Consider the following 25683-nt stretch of genomic DNA (forward strand, 5'->3'; position numbering starts at 1 on the left):
TGAAGATAAAGGTTATCAGATAAAAGCATTGATTTTGGGTCTATTTATAACACAAAAACATCATTTGGCTTCAGAAAACATGGGGTATAGCGTACAAGTCGTAATATTTTTTATATTGCTTTTTTTTGTCGTTTTGGAGTTTGACAGTCCATACTCACTGGAAAAGATATGTAAAGATTCTTTAAAAAAAAAAATTCTTCATGTTTTAAGGAAAATAACACCATGTCTTTGGTCGACTATTCCCTTGGCAAGGTTCGGGTCTCATGCCAAATGCATGTTCAAATGCTCAACTGCCACAGCATAGAGCTAGTAAAGCCAGCTCCTTGGTCTAACTTTCAAAAAGTGTCATACTGATAAAACATATACTTTTAAGTCACTGCCAAATGATAATGTCAAAAAATGTAAGTATCATAGTACAGAGCACTTACATAGGGTTATACCAATGTCAACCAGCAGGGGGGGAAATAACATTTATAAAAGTGCACAGAGCATCACTCTCAAAGAAACAAAAACAAATGGATCACATTTATCATGCATCAAAACAATCATAATTTGTATGACCCACATTGAACATTTTCCAACACTTATGCAATATAACAAGTTTTTACAATTTAATACAGCAGAGAAAAGGAGCATTTTGGTTTGGGCTCTGGAATAAGAAAAAAAAAGAGATATTAGCATATGAGACTCCTGTGGTTTATCAATAAAATGAGAGGTTCCTTAAGTTCAATGAGCTCAGCTAAAAGCAAAGTAGAGGAGTATTCAGGAGCTGTGCTTCCCCAGTGTTTTATATTACATCTTAACCTCCCATCCCTTAAGACACTTTAAATGATATTAATTTCAACATTTCTGCCTTAGCCGCATATGAAGAACTGTACTTAATAAACAGGACACTTGCTCTGAAAAATGCCACAAAAGTAGGAAGAGTGTTCAAGTTGTCCGTTAAAGGGTAGCTTGATTTATGCGACGCAATCAACTTCCATATCAGTGTAGGTACCACAAAGAATATTAGAGAGTCTGCAGATAATGATTTATGTACACTGCTTGAATGAAATTGGTGTATTTGAGAGGGCTCACACTCAACTAGAATTAATATTCATGCGGACCAGTGTGCGGCAGCACTAACTAATCTGGGGAAGGTTGATGAATAGTAGCACAGTTCCTCCGGCAAGCATAGAGTCTCATTATGGAGGTTGATGCTCTTCTGCAGATTGACCAAACAAAGACGGCTGTGGCAGTAACAGAGCTGAGGAGAGGGCACCCATTCATCAATTCTAGCAACTCTTTTTAAAAACGGTGCACTTGGCAAACGCAGCTATTTAATCCATGAAGTATGTCTAAAAAACAAATGACCTAAACCTGTGTGACAGGAAAATAAAACAAAACTTAAAGTGCCGGGAAGGAACTTGACGTTACCACAACCTAAATGATGCAGAAGTATCAGCTTCCCTATATAAAAATATATATTACTGTTTATAGTTTGAGGTCGGTAAGATTGTTTTTGAAAGAAATGTATAATTTAATTCAGTGAGGATACATTAAATTATTCAAAAGTGACAGTAAAGACATTAAATATCCAAAATCGACCAATACCATACAATTTTTCTTATTATCAATGTTGAACACAGTTGTGCTGCTTAATATTTTTGTGGAAACAGTAATACTTTTTTACATTCTTTAATGAATAGAAAGTTCAAAAGAACAGCATTTATTTGAGATATTAATTGAGCATTTCAGAATACATGTACATAAAATGAAATGCACAATTAAATATCCAATATCGACCAATAATACCTATAAATAAACAAAACAAAAAAAAGCCTCATACGAAACATGTTAAAGAGAAATTTGGTGAAAAGTGATCATTTGAGGTGCAAAAATGTCATTAAAAAGACAAGACTCTGAAGAATAAATGTATAACTACTTAATGCAAGATGAAGCTACATAAATCCATTGTCCACCCTATAGTTATAGACATATTACAGGGGAAATGAGGCAAAATCCTATACATATTCACATTTTTCATACTTCCTGTGTAAAAGTAATGCTTGAAAGAGCTGCATAAATAAATGTCAGTAATCCACAGTATTTTCCAAATCAGCTTTCTTTTATCAAATTTCCTGCACAACTTTAAAAGGCTGTTAGGTTTGAGACTAAACCTCTTATCACGTACAAACGAGCCATCTTAGAATAATCCCCACAAGTCTCTAATGGAGGCAATAAAATCTAGAGAGGAAGGGATCATACTCTAAATGACTTCCCATTATTCTAGTTATGGCGCTAATCAATTATTAATCAGATGCCCAGATGAGTTGTGACTCTACCACCTACACTGATGCATGTCTGTGTGTGTTATATCAGCCCTGGCAGAGTAAGGGAGTGTTTCAGAGATGCGGTTGAGATCCATCAATCTCAAACCGCACTTCCTGATATATTGATTGTCATCGAGCCGCAGTGCCCACGTCTGTGTCGGTCTGTGGATGTTCATCATCACACGGATAGCCCACTTATTTTGTACACTTAAATGGAGCTTTTCTGACTAACGCCAAAATAAAACTGCTGTAAAATTGTGTAACTATATAACTTGGGGTCTGTAGGATTTTTATGTTTTTGAAAGAAGTCTCTTATTCTCATCAAGGCTAGATTTATTTAATCAAAAAATACAGTAAAAACAGTAATATTGTGAAATATTAATGTTTTTTTTTTAAATCTTTCAGGATTCTACCATGAAAAGAAACAGCATTTATTTGAAATAGAATTTGTTTTGTATCATTATAATTGTCTTTACTGTCTCTTTTGATCAATTTAATGATTCCTTGCTGAATCAAAGTATTAATTTAAATGATTAAATTTTAATTTTAATAATGAAATCATTTTAATAAAAAAATATAAGAAAAATTGTACATACCCCACACGTTTAAGTGGTGCATCTCGGTGTCAACACAAATATCAATCAGCAAAAACTTTTTATAAATAATAATATTAAATGTTTCTTGAGCACCAAATCAGCGTTCATTTAAATTGTAATAATATTTCAAAATATTATAGTTTGTACAGTATTTTTGATCAAATAAATGCAGCCTTGGTGATCATAAGAGACTTTTCAAAAACATTTTAAAATCGTTTATATACTGTACTGTATATGTACAGGAGAATGAAATGTATGAAAGTAGAATGTATGTGTGTGACAGTAAAGAATGGATATTGGCTTGTACGGCCCCTTATATATATATATAACCTGCATTGTATCTGTATCCTGCTTACTCCTGCAAGGTTTTGATAGAGCAGCCCTGGGTTAATTGAACAGCATAAAATAAATGTTTCAGCGAACAATAAAGGGCGCATTTTCCGGTCTGATGATTGTACTGAAGGTGGATCTATGCTATCGAAACTGCATCATTTTACCTGTTTGAGACAGAACACAAACAAACGACCTGTCTGCGACAACAGGCCTACTTTAGCGTGACATGTTTCAATTCATTAACTTCAGCAAAGACACCTCATTCATTTCTAACCGTGTTCTTATGTCCTCTCCAGTGAAATTGAGTTTAGCATGCGCTCGTGGCTCTCTGGGTGGGCCGCGCTCATTACTTCAATTGTCTGAGCCACTTGTAGGAAAAAAGACAAAAAGAATGAGGGAGAGTGAGACATAAATAGAGAGACAGTGAGTGAATGAGAAAGAGAGATCAAGGGAAAAAAAGAATAAGAATGAAACTGAGCAAAAGAGAATAAATCACTGACTCTTATCTTTGCAGTGAGAGCTGAGTGAAACCTACCAGAGAAAAGACCAATCCTAACTTTTAATGGCATTTCTTTTGCTTCTGTCTTGCCATTTCGCTCAAAGCTTTCCCAAGATTGACAACCACCAAGAAAGAGTGGACCAACCTGCAACTGCAGGAATCGTTTTGCAATTAGTTTCTCCGCTGTGAAGCTTTTCTACCTGGGAACAATCTGGCTCGCAGCCCACCGTCCACGGATGGGCTTATCGACTCATTGATTGGGCTATTTTACACACGGTGACGTCTGAGCTATTCAAGCATTGAGAACCTCCGCCAGCTGGCATTAACACACACACACACAATCATATTTAGAAGACTGAATGCATCTTAAAAAGAACATTTTTGTAGCCCCAGATAATTGAGTGACAAAAGCTGGACAAATTTTGCAATGTACCAAACTAGCAATTATAATGAGTGACTAACTGTGGATTATTACAGCTACTGCAATGTTCACTGTTATTACATCCTCATAGCTTATTTTTCTTTTGACAAAAATGTTTCTTACGTTTAGGCAATGTTTCATGTTGTCTGTCATATTTTACTAAATAAAATTATGATTTTTTTGTCAACAAAAATATCCTTTTAACTGTCAATGTGTAAAATATAATATAATAATAATAATAATTATTTGTATAAATTTTAGCCACATTTCTTAATATTTTGAAAAATAAATATAAACATTAAAACATACAGGATATCACATTAATTGGTTTAGTTTACCGTCTTACAGTAAATTGTTGGAGGAGGCTGGCCAGCAATGAGTTTCAGGTGCATGCAGATAGACTTATGACCAAGAAAGCATAAATAGTTGTTGCTGCGACAGATAGTGAGATCGGCTTGTTTCTGAAGAAGTTGTGCTCGATGTGCAGCCTCTTTACCCTTCCATATCATTATGAGGAATTATTTTTTGTGCGATTTGTTTGTCCTGAATGGTTGCAGTTTAGTGCAATTCCAATTTTTAGAGGCCATTTTTCACACATAAAGTGTGAAATTTTTTAGAGGCTCACACATAAAGTGCACGCACATAAAACCGCCTCTCAGTACTGTTTCGCTGCTTATTGCTAGTACACGTAAATACAGTGAGTTATGTTTTAAGTGAACATAAACAGTTGAGAAAGAACATGCATGTGTAACAGTATAATGGATCTGTGTTTCAGGTCTTAAAGTGACAGCAGCCTAATATACCTGCTGCTGCCAAATTATGAGATAATATTAAAAATATCTATATGGCAGTTTTACCCCATGGTATCGATGTCAAAATTGTGGCCAGTAAAAATGCTGAGTTGCTAATAACTTTGGAAAACCACTAGCCAGTGGCGCTGTTGACACATACAGTATATATATTATAAATGCTGTTTTAATCATTGATGGTCTGTGTCAGAACAGTAAAATTGTAATATTCTGATTTGATGCTTGTAATCAAATATTGTGAGCTCACATTCCTACTCTACAATATCATATTTTCTTCAACAGTATGTCTTAATTCAAATAGTTTAATTCTTCTTTGTTCTTTATCACTGAAAACAAAATCTAATTTTTATCAGTAATTCTTTCAAGATATAAACAAGGATGTACTATCATTTTTTTAACTTAATATTAATAAAACATATCTCCCTTTAACCGTCAATTACAAACATTAATTGAATGTTACATTATGTTAATGAAGCAAAATAGCACAGCAATAATTTGAATGATAACTCTAGGTCTAGGCTGGTTATTGCTGGTTTGGTGCTGACCTAAGTTGGTAGACCAGACAGACAATCCTGTTCCTCAACAAAACTTGCCATGATGGTGTTTGGAGCAGCGAAGGTAATTGCAAGAATACAATCTGCCTGAAGACTGTAAAATGTCAGTAATATCAAGCAATGTCTTATATGTGCAGTGCAAAGGGTTCTGCTGTGTTTAAGATCAATATAAGTCAGAAGAATAGGATACTGTAAGTGGTGTGATTTAACACTTCCTAACAGCGCTTCTCAGGCTCAGCGATGAGGTGGCAGGAGAATAGGGTCTTACCTCTGGGGGTTTGGCTCATTGTGCTTGTCTCTCTCATGCTTGATCATCCTGTAGCGGCCGATTCTCACGTCAGGCCGAGACACTTTCATCCCATTTAGTGTGATTCTGACAGAAAGGGGGATAACAATAGAGAAAAATTATAGTTAGCGTATATTAGTTTCATATCGACTGACTGATTGGCCTCACGCACTCACAACATCGTCCAATGACTGTCATAGTCGTTGTTTAGAGGAGAGACAGAATCACCCAGTTCAAATTACAAACACTTTCTGTCTTTTTCTTTTGTGTCTACCTTCACAAGTATGTTCAAACACATTCAAAGTATGTACAAAAATTGATGAAGAACTTACATACAGTGCTATATCCATCTTGCTGTCATTGTCCTTTGGACATAAAAAAACTAACCCCAAATAAACTAACAACCATGCAACACAAATAATACAACAAAACATTTGAATAATAATAATGGTTGTTAAAAACATTTTAATACTAATTCAGAATTGTTAATAATAATGATGATAATATTAACAACAATTATTTGTTATTGATGTTAATATATGTGACCCTGGACCACAAAACCAGTCACATGGGTATATTCGTGGCAATAGCCAACAATACATTGTATGGGTCAAAATTATAAATTTTTCTTTTATGCCAAAAATCATTAGGATATTAAGTAAAGATCATGTTCCATGAAGATATTTAGTAAATTTCCTACCATAATTCCTACCACATTTTTTTTGTGTGTGTGAGAGAATGCAGCACAATCGCGAACATAAATGGACAATTTTAAAGGCGATTTTCTCAATGTTTAGATTTTTTTTGCAGATTTTCAAATAGTTGTACCTCTGTCAAAAATGTTCCTATTCTATTAAACCAAACAGAAGGCGTATTTATTCAGCTTTCAGATGATGTATAAATCTCAATTTTAAAAAAAATTACCCATGTGACTTTTTGGTGGTTTTAAAAATTACACATGTGGTTTTGTGGTCAAGGGTCAAATTATTATTGTTATTGTGGACTTTTTAGTAATAATTAAGAATTGGTCACAATAATAAAAAAAATTTTTTTTTACATTAACAATTCTTATTTTTGTTTTGGACTTTTTAATAATAACTGAAAATTTTTGTTGTTAATAATAATAATAATTTGTACTATTTTTAAAGATCATTTGGTTCTTATTTGGTATTGAAGTAGACCGACTTTACTATCAGTGACTTGAGGCTTTCACTAATTAACAAACAATGAACATCAAGCAGCTTTAGCTAATCAAAGACTCGTTAACCCACACGAATGCCAGAAAATGTCAAATGAGCAGAAAACTAGGCAGAATAAGAAAAACAAAGCAAAACAAGTCAGTAGCCGAGAACTGAGTCGGGAATGTTTGCTTAAGAGAGCAGTCAGACCACGCAGCTCCACACACACCCAGCCTGAAGTACAATCCCATTTGTTTGAGTAACTACAGCTTAGAGCGACTCAGGATTGCTTGAACAATCCAACCATTCTAATCTCCCTGCTTGGCTCCAGGTCTTGGCATTAGTGCAAATCTTATGTTTGTCATGTGAGCATCGTGTCGTTCGAGCTCTGAGCCGCGCGTTGCATTTCTGAGGGATGACGCCTTTCTTAAAGTGTATGATTAGATGGAAATCCTTCCGAGGAGAATAAGGGCATGCCTATTCCTGTGTGATGATTTATTTAATTTTTTTTATATACCTCATCCTAATAATACAAGAGCAAGCCTTGTCATAAATAATGTAGCTAGGAGGATTGAAGGTAATCTCTGGATATTCTTGACCCAGAAACAGAAAGGAGATTTCTGAGGGCCTGAGATTATAATGAGAGAAAAGACAATGTAAACAATAAAGACGACGGCATAAGAGAGTGGATTTGTAAACCTCACTGAGGACGAAACTTGATGCGTGACAGTGACCACATTTGCATGCAAATTCATTTGGTAGTTTGTAACCAGTTCTTTGTAAATTTAAAATCAACTGTAAAACAAACCTGCCCATTATGGACAATGCAAAATACTTCACCTTAGAAAAAAAGGACTATGTAGAGCGATGGTGCTTTGATATGCTATATTACTGAATGATTATCATATTCCATGGTATTATCATATAATATATTAATCGGATTTACAGGGTATTCTACCAAAGTGTTAACATGAGCCAAAACCTTATAACCAGTCACAAGTGAAGTGAGAACTGGACCTGGCTCGATGAGTCGGTGGAGGGAGTGTGATGCTCTGGGCAATGTTCTGCTGGAAACCATTCATGCGGACGTAAATTTGACACGCCACCTAAACATTGTTGCAGACCAGGTACACCCCTTCATGACAATGTGTTCCCTGGTGGAAGTGGCCTCTTCCTCTCAGCAGGATAGTGCACTCTACTACCACACTGCACACATTGTTCAGGAATGGTTTGAGGAACATGATAAAGAGTTCAAGGTGTCGCCTTGACCTCCACAGTCCCCAGAGATCAATCCCAATTGAGCATCTGTGGGATGTGCTGGACCTTTATATATAAAAATATATAAATAAATGTTTTTATAAGGGTCTTTAAAGGTGAAGTGTGTATTTTATGTGCTATTTGTGGTTATATTTGTGATTAAGTCAGACCCAGGACTTATATATTATCTGATTCTATGATTCAAACAGCAAAACCATGCCGAGATATTATTAAAAATCATGAAAAATTAGGCAATGTGAAAAGTACTTTTATAACTCATTTTAGTCAGTTTTTTGTCTTGCTGTCCAGTATAATGCTTTAATAATAATTCTAGCTGCATTTTTTGAGGTTCATACCTACAACAAGAAATATATATATATATATATATATAAATCAAGCTCATATATTTAAGTTCAGTAATTTCACTTTAATGGCAATGAAAAGTCATTAAAGTGAAATAACTGAACATAAACATACAAGCTTGATAAAAATGAACATTCTAGAAGAAAATTTCAGATTTTTTGGCACTTCATATAGATCTCAGATGTAGATATCATATAAGACTCAGAAGTCTTCATATATATATATCAAGCGCACGCACGCACGCACGCACGCATGCACGTACGCAGGCACGCGCGCACACACAACAAGAAAAAATATGCATCCAAACAAGTGAAAATAACTATTCCAAATATGTTCTGAAAAAAACAAGATTTACTACTATCTTATACGTTTTACATTTTCTGCTTTGATTTGAGTTGTGGCTGGAATCAGTTCAGTTCCAGGTATTTGGAGGCGGCATAAAAAGATGACAAAAAATCTCAGATAACCGTGTCCATGTTTGTAATTACCATTTGGTTGGCTCCTGTTCTGGACACCTGCAGTAATTTGGCTAAACAGCCATGCTGGATTTGTGTTCATTATTATGCATATTATACGCACATATTCGGCGAGCATTTTCATATCATACTGGGCGATTCGTTCGCAGCAGTGTTCCTTGAACTCTCTGGCCTTTCACGCTCGGCTGAGACAGCTGTGATTACTCTGGGGCCGCCGCGCTTTTGAGAGTCGTCTGATTGGGGAAAAAGCAAAATGCTGTGCCGTATAAAGACCTTAGAAATCCATGTCGAAAATATTAAAGATTTGTGACTTCTTTGCCACTGCATAGACATTTTTGTTACTGTTGTTGTTGTTTTGGTAACAAACAAAAAATGCTACTAAATTAACCTCAGCCTTAGAGGCAAAGAACGCATCAAAACACCTGCAGGAAGAGAGCAAAAGTGGAAAATAGGTGAGGAAACACTAGAAATACCAGAACTCAAGCATTACTATTATTGTACCATAATAGTGATAGATGATGAAATAGCTTACCGTGTCTCTATTAGCCAAAAAGTCTGTTTTTAATTTAAGGTAATGTTTGCCTGAATGCTGATGTAATAATGAATAGTGTTGACTGGAGATCTGTTTTTCCTTGATTGAATTAACTGAGAATTGTTCTAGATGTCCTTTCTTTCTTTCTCCCTGCAGTTCGTTTAATTGCATTAGACCCTCGGAGTGGAGGGGAAATGGAACCATTACTATTACTTCATGTCTTGCTGGCAGAGTAGAAATGGGAAAGGAGCAGGAATAAAAGATAGGTCAGAGATATAGGGAGTGAGACAGACAGACAGAGGGTGAGGAAAGAGAGGGAACTAGTAAAAGAGAAAGGGAGGGATAGAGGAGTGGTCATATACAATATGGCAGAATGACTGACCTTGTCTGGCTTTCTTCTTCCATTGCAACCCTCCCCAAACACACTACCCTTCACTCTCAGTTTTTTCCTCAAACTGTTTGGAATAAAACAGTATTGTACTGATTACTGTATTATTTAAACATTTAAACAATTGCAACTTTTTATTTTATTTTTATAAAACATACAAATTGCTTTCCTTTATTCTTTTGGTTTCATCATACTTGAAACTTGTTGTGTATCTCTACATGCCCATGGAGTTGCACACAAACTCAGAATGGGACTGGGATTGTTGAACGGCGTCAAAAATAGACTGTTCGTTTAGGTCCAGTCTTCCCAAGAGTTGTTCATAACTATTAAATTTCAACTTAAAATCCACAGTGGAGCACACCTGTCTACTGCCTTCTCCTTGCTGCACTGTAAGGGAAATGTCCCTCCAGGGCTTCCATCCTCTCCAACTACACAGATGTTGAAAATCAAAGAAAGAATGATGGGCTGTTTCTCTGTCCACATGGCTAGAGGGGAGAGCAAAACTCTCCAAAGGCTTTTTTTAACTTCGCTTTTTGTTTCAAGCCAGTGTGACGGAACATTTGCTGTGCATGAGGCCAAGACACAGTCATCTGAGTCCACTATCCTCCCTCACACACATCCCTTTGGGCTATTTCTATCCACAATGACTTCACTCTACGAATGCATGCAGCCATAACCTTCTGTCCAGCTTGAAGAGCACGATAGTGGCTGCTCTATCCATTAAGAAGTTTGTAATGCCTCTTCTGGTGACTTATTATTTTAAAAAGAACATTATAAAGCTGCCGTAAGATTAAATACTGCTTGACGACAATTATAAGGGATTGTCCATATCTGGAGTTTGATAGCATGGCTGCCGTCCAGATATTGATCATAAATATAAATACTGAAAAAGGACACCAAAACACAGCCAATGAATAAATAAAGCGTTTGGTTTGGTAAGATATATTTTTTTAAAGGGCCCCTATTATAGATTTTTGAAAATGCCTTTTCATGTAGCGTGTAACATAGCTCTAAGTGAATGAAAACATCCTGCAAAGTTTTAAATCTGAAAGTGCACCGTATATAAAGTTATTGTCTTTCAAAAGTAAGTGTCGACTCTTACTTTTCGAATCATTTTTCAAACAAGTCATAAGCCGTTTCGTTGTGACGTCAAGACGAAACATTTGTCACAGTGTCTGGTTTGTGTATTTCTGGTGTCCACTAGAGGTCCTCTTCCCCACGGTGTCATCCACATTATGAACGGCATTCCCCACAATCCTTGTCTGTACCAATCACTGTTCTTTGCACTCAGCTGTGTCCCGGCATCATTGTTCCCAGCTGTTCCCTGTTTCATGGTTAGGTCTGTGTGTATATATCCCTGGTTGTTTCAGTGTTTGTCACGGAGTCCTTGTCTATTATCACGCCACTTCTGTTCCCTGTTTTATGGTTAGGTCTGTGTGTATATCCCTGGTTGTTTCAGTGTTTGTCACGGAGTCCTTGTCTATTATCACGCCACTTCTGTTCCCTGTTTTGTACTGTTTTATGTTTGGATTGCTTCTTTGGTTTTGACCCCTGCCTGGACTAGTTTGTGAGTACATTTTTTGTAGGAGACTCCACAACAACATTAGAAAACTTGAAAACCGCATAATAGGGGAACTTTAATCAATACAAATTTTATTCAGCAAGAACATTAAATAGATAAAAAATTACCTTAAGACTTTTACTTGGTTACAAAAAAATTATATTTCAAATAAATGCTGTTCTTTTGCTCCATTAATCAAAGTGTCCTAAAAAAAACCCATCACGATTTCAACATAGATAATAAAATGTTTCATGAGCACCAAATCAGAATGATTCAAATTAGAATGATTTCTGAAGGATCATGTGACACTTAAGACTGGAGTAAAGATGCTGAAAATTCAGCTTTGCCACCACAGGAATAAATTACATTAAACATATATTAAAATAGAAAAGTTATTATAGATTGTAATAATATTTCACAATAATACCATTTAGTGTTTACTACATTTCGGTTACTGTATTTTTGTATGATGAATCTATTGAATGTATAAAATGTAGATGTTTAAATCAATAAATAATATATGTTTGTTAATAATTTTAAAAAGCCATTATAATCAGAGTGAAATTGGCTAAAATGAATGAGTATGACATGGCAAAAATATTTACTGAACTTAAAATATTTTCAACAAAAGACAAAAACTATGACCATAGCAAAAACTGTGTAAAAGTTAACAGTTTCAGTGCAGCTGCAAAATTACCCCTCCAACCCCGTCATATACATTAAATCAAAAAACCAAGGGCAGAAATGGCTGCAGTAGCTTCTTGCCAATGGTGGCTGACCTTTCCTACTCCATTTCAGTGTGGCATCTTTGATCAGGCCTGCCACCAGTTCTTCCTTACGGCTAGAAAAGACACTAATGAATCAACTGTATACTGCAGGATCAGCTACAGCAAGAAACAAGGATTTCTGAACACTAAAGCCAGCTGCCTTCTCAAAAAATAAACTAAAATCCCAGTCCACAGAGACGGTCCAGCAACAAACAAATGCCTCTTCTAAAGCAACAATGGCAGAGGGGCACGTCCGCACAGACTGACAGATTTGAAGAAGCTGGGCTGCAGAATTTCGAGCTTAGAGAGGAGGATGTTCATTGGCACTTGGGCTCACACTGTCAGACTGGTGAACTTCAAATATGTGGGAAGAGAGAAAGTTGTTCTGACAGGAACTGGGAGTCCCTGGAGCCCAAGCAAACTGGTTCCAGAGAAGTGACAGTATGTTTGAGTAAACCTCCACCCAGAGGACCTAAATGGACGAGCGTCTGAGTGTGTGCGTGTCTCTCCACCAGTCAGACAAGGAATTCGGAGCAGAACACACATCTGGGTCCACAAGCCATTCACTCTTACATCTTATCTTTAAAGGACTGCTCACAGCTGACTATATCGCCACCCTTTCTGTGAAACAGCACACATTCATCCTTCAGTAATATATCAAAGCTGTATATCAATTCACAGTAGCTTCAAAAAGTGTTTGATAGAACTACATTTCTCAGAAGCATTTTTACAGTTACTGGTCCCAAGCTATTTTAGGGTGTGTGTAAAGTCATCTGTATTTGATCATTTAAATTGTATAAAATTATTTTAATCAAATGGTTTGCTTTAAATGTGTGCTGTATTTCTTTCAATTAAAAGTCACTTCGTTTTTGATCTTGCTTTGTCGTGAAATTAATTTTCTCATGATTTGGACATGATCTCATTCCAATGATCTCAAAAGTTGTTTTCTCGAGATCTTGACTTAAAAGTTGTTTTCTATTGTTTTTTTCTCCCCATTTTTTTCTTGGCATTGACTGCATTATGGATGAGCTAATTTGTGATTAATTCGCTTTCGAGAAGGCGGCTATAACTTTATTGTTGTAGATACACTCTGAGATCACAAGAAAACAACTTTTGTTTTGTTGAGATCTCTAGACAACAAGAATAAAAAATTCATGCATGGCCACTTAAGGCTTCTAACGTATAATGCAATAAGTTCATAGACATGGATAAGTGTGTACATGTTCAATATTTACACTACCGTTCAAAAGTTTGGAATATTTTTTTTTTCTAAATAATTGATACTAGTTATATTTAGTAAGGAGCATTAAAAGTGAAGGCACACATTTATAATATAAAAAGTTTTCTATTTTAAAAAAATGCTGTTCTTTTGAACATTCTATTCATCATAGAATCCTGATTTTTTTTCCCCCCGCACGCACGCACACACGACTGGAGTAATGATACAATTTTAAAACATTAAAATATGAATCAGTTATTTTTAATTGTAATAATACCTCACAATATTACTGTTTTACAGTATTTTTGATCAAATAAATGCATCCTTGTTGAGCATAAGAGACTTCCTTTGAAACATTAAACAAATCTTACTGACCTCAAACTTTTGAAGGGTAGGGTGTTTAAATATTGTATCAACATCAAATGAAACAGAAATTTAAATTTATACATTTTTAATTAGTTGTCCTGGTAAAAGTGCTAATTTCAACACAACTAAAACATAAAATGAGCAGTAAGAAAGTCCAAAAAGATCAACAGATAATACATATTCATGAAATATATATATAATAAGAGCCACAAAAATAAACTCCTTGAAAACAACATTGAGTTTTTTATATTCTCTCAATAAAAAAAGCTCAGTTCAGGAGGAGATCTCAGGGGAAGCTCTTGCTTGTTTATATCAAGCTATAATGCTTATTTTTACTTATATAATCTATCTTATTGTGTCACAGAAGCAGTTGGCAAAGGCAGAAAAAGATAATGGTGTGCTTTATCACACCATCCAGTTTCCGCCATATACTATCAATGCAACTCCAAACAACTGAAAAGAGTGACATATGGGACATTTCTCCACGAGTGTTATCGCCGTTGCAAGAGCGTGTGTGCCCTGATATACTGCAGGTTTTGCTCTCTCATCACCTGAGCGGGGAAAAATGATAGCTAGAGAACACGCAGCTATTCATTATCTGGAGAGACAGGCATCAGGCAGCAGAGCATCATCTATTCACACGTTTCTATCTGGACATGGTGTAGATTTGTGAGCGGCGAGAATATATAGCTGCTCCCTGCAGAGCTGCATAACCCAGAGGAAAAAAAAAAACTAGAAACAGCGCAAGAACACTGTTCAGCGAAAAAGAGACTGTTTCTGATGACGCAGGCTTACTCATGACTTTTTAAAAGCCTGTCTAGAACATTTCAAACACTGTCTACCAGACCTCAAAACAAAATGACATCCCAAAACCAGGAGAAAAGATCTGACATTACTTTAGTTTTATCGTGGGACCAGGGCTAAGGCACTTATAAAAGAGAAAGATGGCATATTTATGGACTTACCTGTTGTATATGTCATCATCTTCACCTCCCCAGCCCCAGTATTCATTTGGGAAGCCATTGATTTTGAGGAACTGTTTTCTGCTAAGGCCGGACACCCCTCCAAAGTACCCTGCATAGGGCAGTCTGCAAGAAGGAACAGACCACAGTCATTTATTCAGTTGATACACATTTAATCATTAAATCTGAGAGCGCAAGACCCTATTATCATCAATAACACTTCCGCCTCTAATGACTACCTCAAATGGTCTATTCTTGTCTGGAATGTATGGTTAAAGGCTTTGGATTCCCATTAGATTTGATTTTTGATACAAGTCTAGAGTGGAAACATCGTTCTGTAGGTTCAGTGCTCTGAACTGAGCCCTTTAGTCAGCCTACCGAAGCATTCGCATTTGACAAAATTGCATCTTGTATGAGTGATTCTAGAGAGCCACTGAGTCCTCCCACAGGGGATTCAACATTTTCAAAATGATATCTGATCCTTCTTTCAACTGTCTTTCATCACTTCTCTCCTGGCTGCCACCCCTCAGGCCTGTCAGTTAAGCTACACAACTCTAAGAAGGCCCTGTAAAAGCTTAAGTGCGCCATAAACTGTAGAATCCGTCTCCGCTTGTAGGAATACAGCTCACGGTGCAAGAGGCCACTGTCAGATGAGAATTATCAAAGGAATCATCGTCTACAGGATTAAAGGCTGATATAAATATACATACTCCATTGCGATTCAAAAAGGATGAATTAAAAGGCATTGGTGGTTCTCAGAACTAAGTCATGTTTTGACCTTTAAACCACAGAGCTCTATGAAACCACAGATTTATATTTCAAGCAAGTGTTCGAAGCCTTCAAAGAAATGCTTTACTGGATGAATATAGTCTGGAAAAGCATTAAGTGGTTGAAAACATTGTCTCCATGTCTTCTCTTTTAAGAGGCCCACTGGGTTATGGGCTGGCAGGTGCATCATGGGTATCCGCCTGGGGTTCGCCTTGGGCTACTGCAATGTGTACCAATCACAGCAACCACATCCACCTACGCAAACAAATGTGCGACATAAGGGAGAAAGAGAAGCAAGAACCTACAGGCACGCGCGCACACACACACCAACACTTGCTTGTGCACGCAGCAACCTCGCGTTAAAAGACAACAAGCTAAAATTAATGAGGCCATCTGCTACAGCAGCAGTCTTCACAGAAACAGTATGGCTGAAGTTTCTTCACACGCTCATGGTCTGAGAGCGTGCAATTCTCTAAAGGTGCCCCACTTATTAAATACAGCAACGTTAAGGCCTCCTCAGACTGGAGACACAAACCAATAGTGTGAATCACTCACAGAGAAAACGGAATTACTATCCCACTGACAGTTGACGGCTCGGAGCAGGTCAGTGGCATTTGTTTAGTAACATATTGTCTGGCTGTCCGCAGAGAAATAAAAACCAAGTTCAAATTTTGCCACAACACTAAGCAGGTACTGCAGTTTTGTTAACTGCTGAGACAGAGCTTTGGTGAAACGTGGCTCCGAATAAAAATGAAGGAAAACATTGGGTCTCATTCACTAATAATTGCGTGGATTATTTCAGATTTGTACACACAGGAGAGTTTCTCACGAAAAATCTCCGCCTAATTCACAACACGTTCGTACGCACATGAATTTGTTCTTAACATCGTTCTGATTAGTGAATTCGGAGTATTCTAAATGCACGTGCACGAGGTTAGTCATTTGCATAAAACACGCCCAAACCATGTCCATATAAGGGCTTTCCACATGTGCTTTCTTTGCGGCCTTTCATCACTCTCGTCAAACTTGCGGCTGTTTGCAGACACACTCTCGCCCGATCTTTGAGCACTTCTCACAATAAACACCTTTTATACAGACCCAGATTACAGACCTCTAAGCTATATGATTTTATATGTGGATTATATAATACAATTAATGCAACATACTTCAATATAATTATAATCGTGTTCAGAAGTTATATTTCATCCTAACACGACTATAAGTCCGTACAGAGTAAGTGCTTTTTGCGTACGTGTGGTTTCAGTTGTTCCTATATTTTTTTCGCAAATAACGAATACATTTTATTACTATTTCATTTTGGTGAATCGTGATTTGTTCTTAAAACCGCCCGTACGCACATTTCACTCACAAATTTGTGCGTACAAACGCTTAGTGAATGAGATGCATCATTTTTTTTATCAATGGCCATTGATGCTTCTAAGGCAGTCAATAAACAGGTTGATTTTATTGCCATACAAAAGCAAAATGCAGTAACTGCACCAATAAACAAACTGATAAAAAAAATAATGTATACAATAATACACAACCAATTAAAAACATACAAATATATTATAATCATATAATTATTATTTGGTTGTTTGGTGGCAACTACTTTTTAAAGTAAATATCATTAAATGTGTTACACATATCAATTCAACTGATTGGTAACTAGTTATTGGACTAACTGGTCTAACTTCACTGCTTACATTTTAACATAGAGGCGTTCCCTTTGTGTGAATGCAAGTGAATTCCCAGAGGATGGCAAAGGAAGGCACAGAGTTAAGATTGTCTTGGCCCTTTCAGCCCCTCACACAAAGACAGGAAATTAAACACCATGGAGCAAAGGACAACGTGTCTTCTTGCCGACAAAATTAATTTCAAGTTCGACAATATAAAAAAAAAACATAATACGGAGAACCTTCACCAGTGTTTTAATATCTCCAGCTATTACATTTAAAGAGAACTGCTCTGTCTCAGCTAAATAATTGTCTGCCTTGAAAAATGAATACACATGCTTGTGAAAGCTCCAGGTCTGTCTAGACTGCCACAGCACCTGACAAATGAACTTTTGATACAGAATAATTCAGCTGCATTCTCAAGATGACAAAGCGTCATAAGACATATATCTTCCCTAGTGGGAAAAAAAGCAATTAATCATCAGAAGCACAGGCTTTGACAGACAGCCCTCAAGCTTTGGCTGTTTGATTAACTGACTCTGTTCTCTGCAAAGAAACAAAGACAAATACAGACATGGCGTCTATTAATATGTATGTAAATAGCAACAAATGCAGCCCAGCATATTTGTAATAAACTCAGGCAAAGCCACAATTCTACAAGGATATTAAATTCATATAAAACATGCCACTGATTTTATTTTATTTTATTGCATTTCCAGGCTTTATATTAGAGTTCTGATTATTTATGTATAAAAGTGAGATAAAAGTATGTATCATATACAGTGTGTTAAGGGATTCCTGCTCTTTGTGGTTCCCTCAATATTAAATATGTTACCTGAAGCCGAATTTGTCCATGGCAATGGCGAAGTGACGGGGCTGGTCGTAACAGTGGTAGAGGTTCCGGTCGTCCATAGGGATCAGGTCCACATCACTGAAAATGAAGCAGTCGTATTCTGCGTCTTTCAGAGCCTCCGTGTAGCCAACATTAAGCAGCTTGGCCCGATTAAAGGTTTCCTCACCAAGCTGAAACCAAACAGAAAAAACACATAAATAAATAACAGGTCAATTGCTATAAGGATGGGGGGGGGGGGAAAACCCTGAAACTCTTTATTGTGAATTTTTATCTCACTTTACATAAAGATAATAAGAATGAAAAATAAACATAGGCTATAATTTATTTATTTAAATATGCTATTATAAATGTATATATTTACCAATAAACACTTCACAAATTAGTTAACGACTTTTGTTAACGTGAACTAAGAATTAACAATAATTCTACAGCATTCATTAATCTTAGTTCATGTTTATTTCAATATATGCCAATATATTATTGAAATCAAAGGTTGTATTTGTTAACATTAGTTAATGCACCATGAACTAACATGAATTACAATGTATTTGTATTAACTAACATTAACAAAGATGAACAAATACAGTAACACGTTAACAAATGAGACCTTATTGAAAAGTGTTACCATTTGCACTGTAACTTTAATATTTTACTCTGAGACAGAGCTTGCACATTTCATTAAAATAAGCATTCAGCACACTACACAGTGGAACTCAAACTTGGGACTTAAAATGATTTAAAATAAAAATAAAAATACATCTAATTTGGTGCAATAAAAGTCTATACATACACTGAATGGGAGGCCATGCAACATCACAACACCATGTGGTGTCTGAACTAATAATCCAGTGTGACAATAATCCCATGTAATCCTGTAATACCTGAGATTTGGCCTAATAATCCAAAGGTGTGAACTACTGCCACAAATCTACTGCCTTTTCAGCACAATGCTGGATCTGCACAACAAAAGCAATATCAATGCATAGTACAGTATGTGAGCCTTTGAAGTGTTGCATTCACTGAACAACAGCGGCTGTAAACAGTGATGAACGGCATTGGATGCGAACAGAAGCACTTCTCGAGCAAAGCTTTAGCAAGTGAAATCTCATTTCACGACGCTGATGCTAAAAAAGTAAGGAAAAGAACTTGATACTAAGTGACTTCTAGCTTCTATCAATATTTATCCTAACTTTAATTCTCTCAGAGGCCTAGAGGAGAAAGAAACTTCAATATACCAGAGATAAATGGAGAAAGAGTGAGGGGTGCAGATAAGGCAATATCTTTAAGAGATGTAAAATAGCTTCTTCTTCTTTTCACCAGCAAGGGTGCTCATTAAACATTACTGGAATCATTTTTACTAGTTTATTAAGATTTATTTCTTGTGAGGTGGCAGGCAGATCAGGAAAACACAGCAGTAGATGTCTGGTATTAACACACCTCGCTAAAAACGACAGATTTATATTAAGGACATGCTCACGACTTAGTATTTCTCATCCAAGAAACCAGCTCCAAGACGGAGGATGTGTGGACATCATGAACAGATGGTTTTGAAACAAAAAAAAAAGTGTAATTATTTTTCCGAAAAAGGATCGTCGGAGCTAAGCAATCATTGTAAAGTTTCAGCTGTGAGGTGTTTGGCTCGATTTGCATGGTTCCAACACGCCATGAAGTAGGGTTGATTATGAGACAGGTGTAGTACCTTCCCCTCATTAGCCCACTTGCACCTGTTCTAAGTCATTAACCTCAACAGGGACAATGGCTCATCCGGGGAGTGTTATATTCAGTGGTGTATAGTAGCCTAATGAAGTACAAATACTTTCTTACTGTATTAAATACAGTTTTTGATTTTGCGCAAATATAAATATTTTTGTTGACTTCTACTTTACTACATATTAAAGAGAAAATTTTTACTTTTCCTCCGATACATTTGTCCAGACCCTTTCGTTATTTGCAGCTGCAAAGTGCAAAGCAATCCTTTCTGAAATATCCAGTCCGCAAATGAATATTTTGATCAGTTTGGTTCCTTTGAATTTGTCAAACTGGTTCGTGAAGAGGTGTGAATGATTAATTTCGCAAATCACAAATATAAATCTTGAGAAGCACAAGCACACCGAGCAATATATAACGTCTAAATTGAAGACGCTATATATTCATGTAAGTTTTCTTCTGTGTTTTAGGCTTAAGTAAACATTTTGAAATTGTAATTGCGTGCAATATGCGACCGAACTCTCCCGCCGGTGGTAGCGATGAAAAAGATGAAAAGCTTGTTCTTCTACATGCGTAGATGGACATCTTTAACCGATGCGCCTGCTTTTTTTCCATTGTCCTGCATCTTTCCAAATGCGTATAGTCTAAACGAATTAATTCATCTCACTGTAGTTTTATGTTTAGATAGTTTGCTTTATTTGTTGTATTGTGGATCATATGTGCATTTGTAGTAGGACACTAATTTAATTGTTCAGTTCTTGAGTTAAAGGGGCAGTTTACCCAAAAAATTATGTTATTTACTTATACTCTCATGTTTTCTCAACATGTAAATGATGATAGGATTTCACTTTCTATTTTAATGTTTTAAATTGTATCATTACTCCTGTGTGTGTGTGTGTGTGTGTGTGACATACTCTTACACACCCGAACACAGAATCTCAGTAGGTTGCCATCATTACAATCACCTGTGCCATTATTTATAAAATGTACCTTACTGTACAGTAAGTACTTTTAATATCAGTTACTTTAATGCTTTTACTTAAGTAAAAGTACAGATACCGTTTTGGAAATTGACTCGAGTAAAAGTTAAAAGTTGTTCATAAAAAAAATACTTGAGTATGACGATTGTACACTTTATACAACACTGGTTATTTTATCCTATTACCGGTATTATATATATATATATATATATATAAATACAAACATAATTGTCTATATTTAAGAAATGTGCATGTATATACTGTAAATTTATACATAATTATATATAAATATAAATACATGCATGAACAAAAACTGCTCCTTCATTGGACAATTTTAAATCTACTCTAAAAACGCATTTTTATTCTTTAGCTTTTGGAAACCTGTAATTGTTCTTTTTTATAGTGTAGACCTTCTTTGCACTATGTACAGCACTGTGGATCAATGTATATTGTGTTTAAATGTGCTTTATAAATAAATGTTGTTGTTGTTGTTTATTTTGAGTGCGATTAATCGCGATTAATTGTTGCCCAGCACTATAGATTTTCTGTTTTGATAAATTAGAAAGAGACACCAATGATCAATCAATGATTACATGTATTGATGGTAATAATTAGAGTAAACGATACTTCTGCCAATTACTATCATAATTGGTGACAGACTAATTTAATCCAGTTGTCGTGCCTATCAACGCCCTTCAGCCGTGACTTATTCACGATACAGCGCAGTCTCTCGTACCTTATTGCTTACATATATAAGATCTGTGTAATGTTTTTGAACATCTCTTATGCTAAAATACAGTAAAAACAGTAATATAGTGAAATATTATTATAATTTAAAATAACTATTTTCACTATTTTAAAGTGTATATATAAAATGTTATTCTGTGATGGTAAAGCTGTAATGCAAACTGAAATGCATCCCCACTGAAGGTTGTTTAATTGCAGTCAGAGGAAACTCATTCTCAGCTCGGGCTCAGTAAATAAAACAGCCTCCCTCTTTCCATCAGCGCCACACTGAGAAGTACGACCGACTCCGTTTCTTAACCAAGACTTAAACCACTCAGCTTGAGGTCTGAGAGTCACATCGGCCTCCAGCTAGAGTCTCCTTCTTCTATAAGCTTATCGTAACCATGTCAGTTGCTCAATACTTGCTCTCTGAGAAGCAATTAGCTGTATTTTTTTATCTGATGATCACACTGATAGCTAATCACAATCCCTTGCTCGCTCTAAGTCATGAGGCAGGATTCCTATAGCGGCACACTCAAGGCCAACCGGGGAATCCTACCCGGACCCTGTTGCTATGGAGACAGATTAGGACCAGGGCTCATCCGGAGAGATTGCATTGTGCATTTTCTTGTGCAGGTGTGTGTGTGTGTGTGTGTGTGTGTGTGTGTGTGTGTGTGTGTGTGTGTGTGTGTGTGAGCCTGCATTATCAGTCCCCAGCAGGCTGACCATATCATCCAGCATGCTATCGATGCCAGAGCTGAAGACTAGAGAAGAAAAAAAATCAGGAGTGAGCCGGATCAATCTGAGTTACAGGGGAAGTGTGCGTGAGAGATAGAGTGAGAGGACTGAGAGGAGAAAAAGGAAGCCTCCGGAGCTCAACAGTAAGGATTTGTTTTGGCTAAATTTGAACTTGCCTTGCTTTAACTTTAACTTGCCTATATACATATACATATACATTATATATATATATATATATATATATATATATATATATATATATATATATATACCTTTTTATATCACATTTAAATAAATGTGTTGCCATAAACAACGATGATAATCATAATAATAATAATAACAATAATGATCAAATAATTGCTTTTTATATTTCATTTCAATAATTTTTATATTTTGTTTCTGCATTCTGCCACTTGACCCTTCGCAGGGAGCTTGATTGACAGGTGATCTGACCAATCATACTTCGCCATCCGCCATTTTGTCCGACAAAGCAGTCAGGAGAGTTCGTAGATTAACATGGGAGGATTTTAACTTGAAAAACGGAGTGTACTGACGCCTTTCCGCAGATAAAACAACATTCCTTCTTATGTTCATGTTTATTTGATGCTATAAATGAACTAGAAGGAAGAGATGATTGGTTCACGAGCAGCTTTAACTGATGCTCTACAGCGATCTGTCACGACACATTAAAGAGCCACAAAACGGTATTTATTGTTAAAATTTCTTTTTAAAAATGTCCACATTTGAAAGGTGAGACTTTGTTTAATGTTTAATATCAAAAGTAACCGAAAAGTAACCTGGGTCTGTCCTGTCTGTCAGCGCGTTGTCAGTGTCTTTGCGAACGGTCAATTGCAATCATTAAATCTAACAATCATTAAAGTACAATAATAAAAAAAATGCACAGTATGAATGTTATACATAATTAATAATAACAATGCAAATAATCAATAATAATAATTCTGAATACAAAATAATAATAATAATAAAAATATTTAAATACTCTCCTCCATAAATTTTGCATCAGAAAGAGAAACTCATACAAATGCATATGCAATATGGTCAGCCACAAAAAAATAACTGGGTCCACATCTTTTCCGCGCTAATTTTTCCTTGCTGCGTGTCATTAGAAAATCCTGACAGCAGTTTTTTTTATGCCAAAAGAGGGTTTTGCACAAGCTGTTAGTAAATCTGGCCCTATCTTTAAGTCTGACAAGCTACAGTACAATTTTGACAACTGGTATGGCTACTGGGACATTTTTACACTTGAGCTCTGGTTTCTTTTTTATAAAATGCGAGTAAACTGAAAAATCCTGTAGAATTGAAAGATAAGAAAGTATTAATTTAGCTGAGGCCTTCATCCAAAGTGACTCAAAGTACACTAATGAGACAACCCCCCTGCAGCAACCTGAGCATCAGTGTCTTGATCACAGATCACTCCATGCGGATTCCAGTTAACCAGTCCGGATGAACAACCGCTATGCCACACCATTCCCACAAACTCTATCTCACCTAAATGAGGACACCATATGTTGCACAAGCATGCTAAAGTCAACAGACCACTTTCAGTGAGTGTTTTATTCGCGCTACGTTTTGACAGGCTCTCTTGTTGTGACCTATTTTTTTCCCGCTCGCTAGAAATGGTTTGTGTAGTCTGTACTATTTCTAAAATACTCACAGGAAATAACAGCTCTCCACAGAAACGCTGTCAAGCATTAAGCTCAGAAACAGCGCCTGACGTTTCTCGCTGTTGAACAACTGTGCCGGGGCAGAGATCGCTGCTAGCGCACTGCTGGAAGTTTTGCTATTACACTTAGCTTGTTTTGGAAGTTGCTTTGATTTAGGAAAGTGTTGCCTCATTACTGTTCCTCGCTGCTACCTGACAACTTCTGTACAATGAGCAGGGGTTAATTAAAACCATGCTTCAGACATACGTTCATGTCTTATCAATGGCTGGATGAGAAGCTCTGAGCCCGAGGATGAGGCAGCGCTGGCGACCGGACAGGCAAACTAATTTACGGTAATGAAATAGTGGCTATGGAAGCTCAGAAGAAAGGCAGCTTACAGACAAACCTCAGCTATTTCTGAGAATTCAATTTGAGGTTGTCTCCATTTCATCAATAGCCTGACATCACAAGGATTATATGGCAAAAAGACAGACGAAACGAGCTGTTGCTATCAGATGGATTCATTAGGCCGGATCAGAGCACTCTCTGCCTATTTGTTTCTTCTTTACTTCCTAATTCTTCTGTTCTTACTCCCTTCTTTCCTTCCTCACATTCTCTCTCTCTCCTCCTTTCTATCATTCTTCATTCCTTCCAATCTTCATCATCTTTTCACTTTCCTTCCTTCCCACCTTTATAGTTCTCTCTCTCTCTCTCTCTCTCTCTCTCTCTCTCTCTCTCTCTCTCTCTCTCTCTCTCTCTCTCTCTCTCTCTCTCTCTCTCTCTCTCTCTCTCTCTCTCTCTCTCTCTCTCTCTCTCTCTCTCTCTCTCTCTCTCTCTCTATTCCTTCTGTTTTCTTTGACAAATTTTAGAATTTTTTATAGTAAATGAAAATCAAATTTAGGTCAAAACTCTACATTGTTTGTAAACTAAATCTACTGTAAAAGGGCAAGCTGTTTAAGGCCATAGTAAGAAATGTTTGAATGTGGTTATTGCCGTCTCAATGGTAGGATTTAGGTAAAAACTAAACATGAGGTTGAAATAACGCAAAGTAATGCACATGCCATAGGAGTTTCAAATTATGTAAAACTAGTATGTTCGCATAGCGTTCTTCTTAAAAAATTAACCCATTTTGCCCTCTGTGACGTCAGTTTTTAAATTGTATGTCTATATTTGTCAACACACATTTACACGTTTTTCCTAATTTCTATATAATATACCAGTCCGATCTCATGAAAGTGCGTATATATAGCACAGATTTTATTTCTCATGCCATTTATAAGCCAAAAATAGTTTTTGTGTGCATATGATATGCAGTTTTTGCGTGCATATGATACGCACTTTATGGTGTGTAATACGCACGCACTCCACACCCCTAATACTGCCCAAGGGGTTTTAAAAACTATTTTTGCCGTATAAATGACACGAGAAATCAAATTCGTACTATAGATACGCACTTTCATGAGATTGTGTTGAATATACAGTATGGTATATTTTGTAACTTTTTGTTGTTTACATGTAAACATGTATTATCAGTAGGCGAATTATCAGTAGTAGTTATCACTGTATGACAAGTACAATAAGATTTGGTAATTAAAAATAAACGTTTTCTTACGTTTTCTTACGGATCAATACATTAAATGTCTGTATAATCTTCTTTATTGACTAGTGCTGACTACTTTCATAACAAATCAT

The 25683-nt window shown here is 36.3% G+C and overlaps 1 protein-coding gene across 2 annotated transcripts in view; it reads right to left on the reverse strand.

The window, feature by feature from the left end:
* b4galt2 (UDP-Gal:betaGlcNAc beta 1,4- galactosyltransferase, polypeptide 2) overlaps nt 1–25683 on the reverse strand; it is a 104988-nt gene that overhangs the window by 5069 nt on the left and 74236 nt on the right. For both annotated transcript variants that reach the window (XR_013797689.1, XM_079613299.1), the window contains 3 exons: nt 18159–18346; nt 14883–15005; nt 5793–5897 (listed from right to left, as the gene is read on the reverse strand). Coding sequence is in view for 1 of the 2 variants with exons in the window: in XM_079613299.1 (XP_079469425.1) it covers nt 5793–5897; nt 14883–15005; nt 18159–18346 (416 nt within the window). In the remaining variant the exon portion in view is untranslated. The remainder of the gene's footprint in view (nt 1–5792; nt 5898–14882; nt 15006–18158; nt 18347–25683) is intronic.

Source organism: Phoxinus phoxinus (genome assembly GCF_949152265.1).
Source record: "Phoxinus phoxinus genome assembly, chromosome: 5".
Lineage (NCBI taxonomy): Eukaryota > Metazoa > Chordata > Actinopteri > Cypriniformes > Leuciscidae > Phoxinus > Phoxinus phoxinus.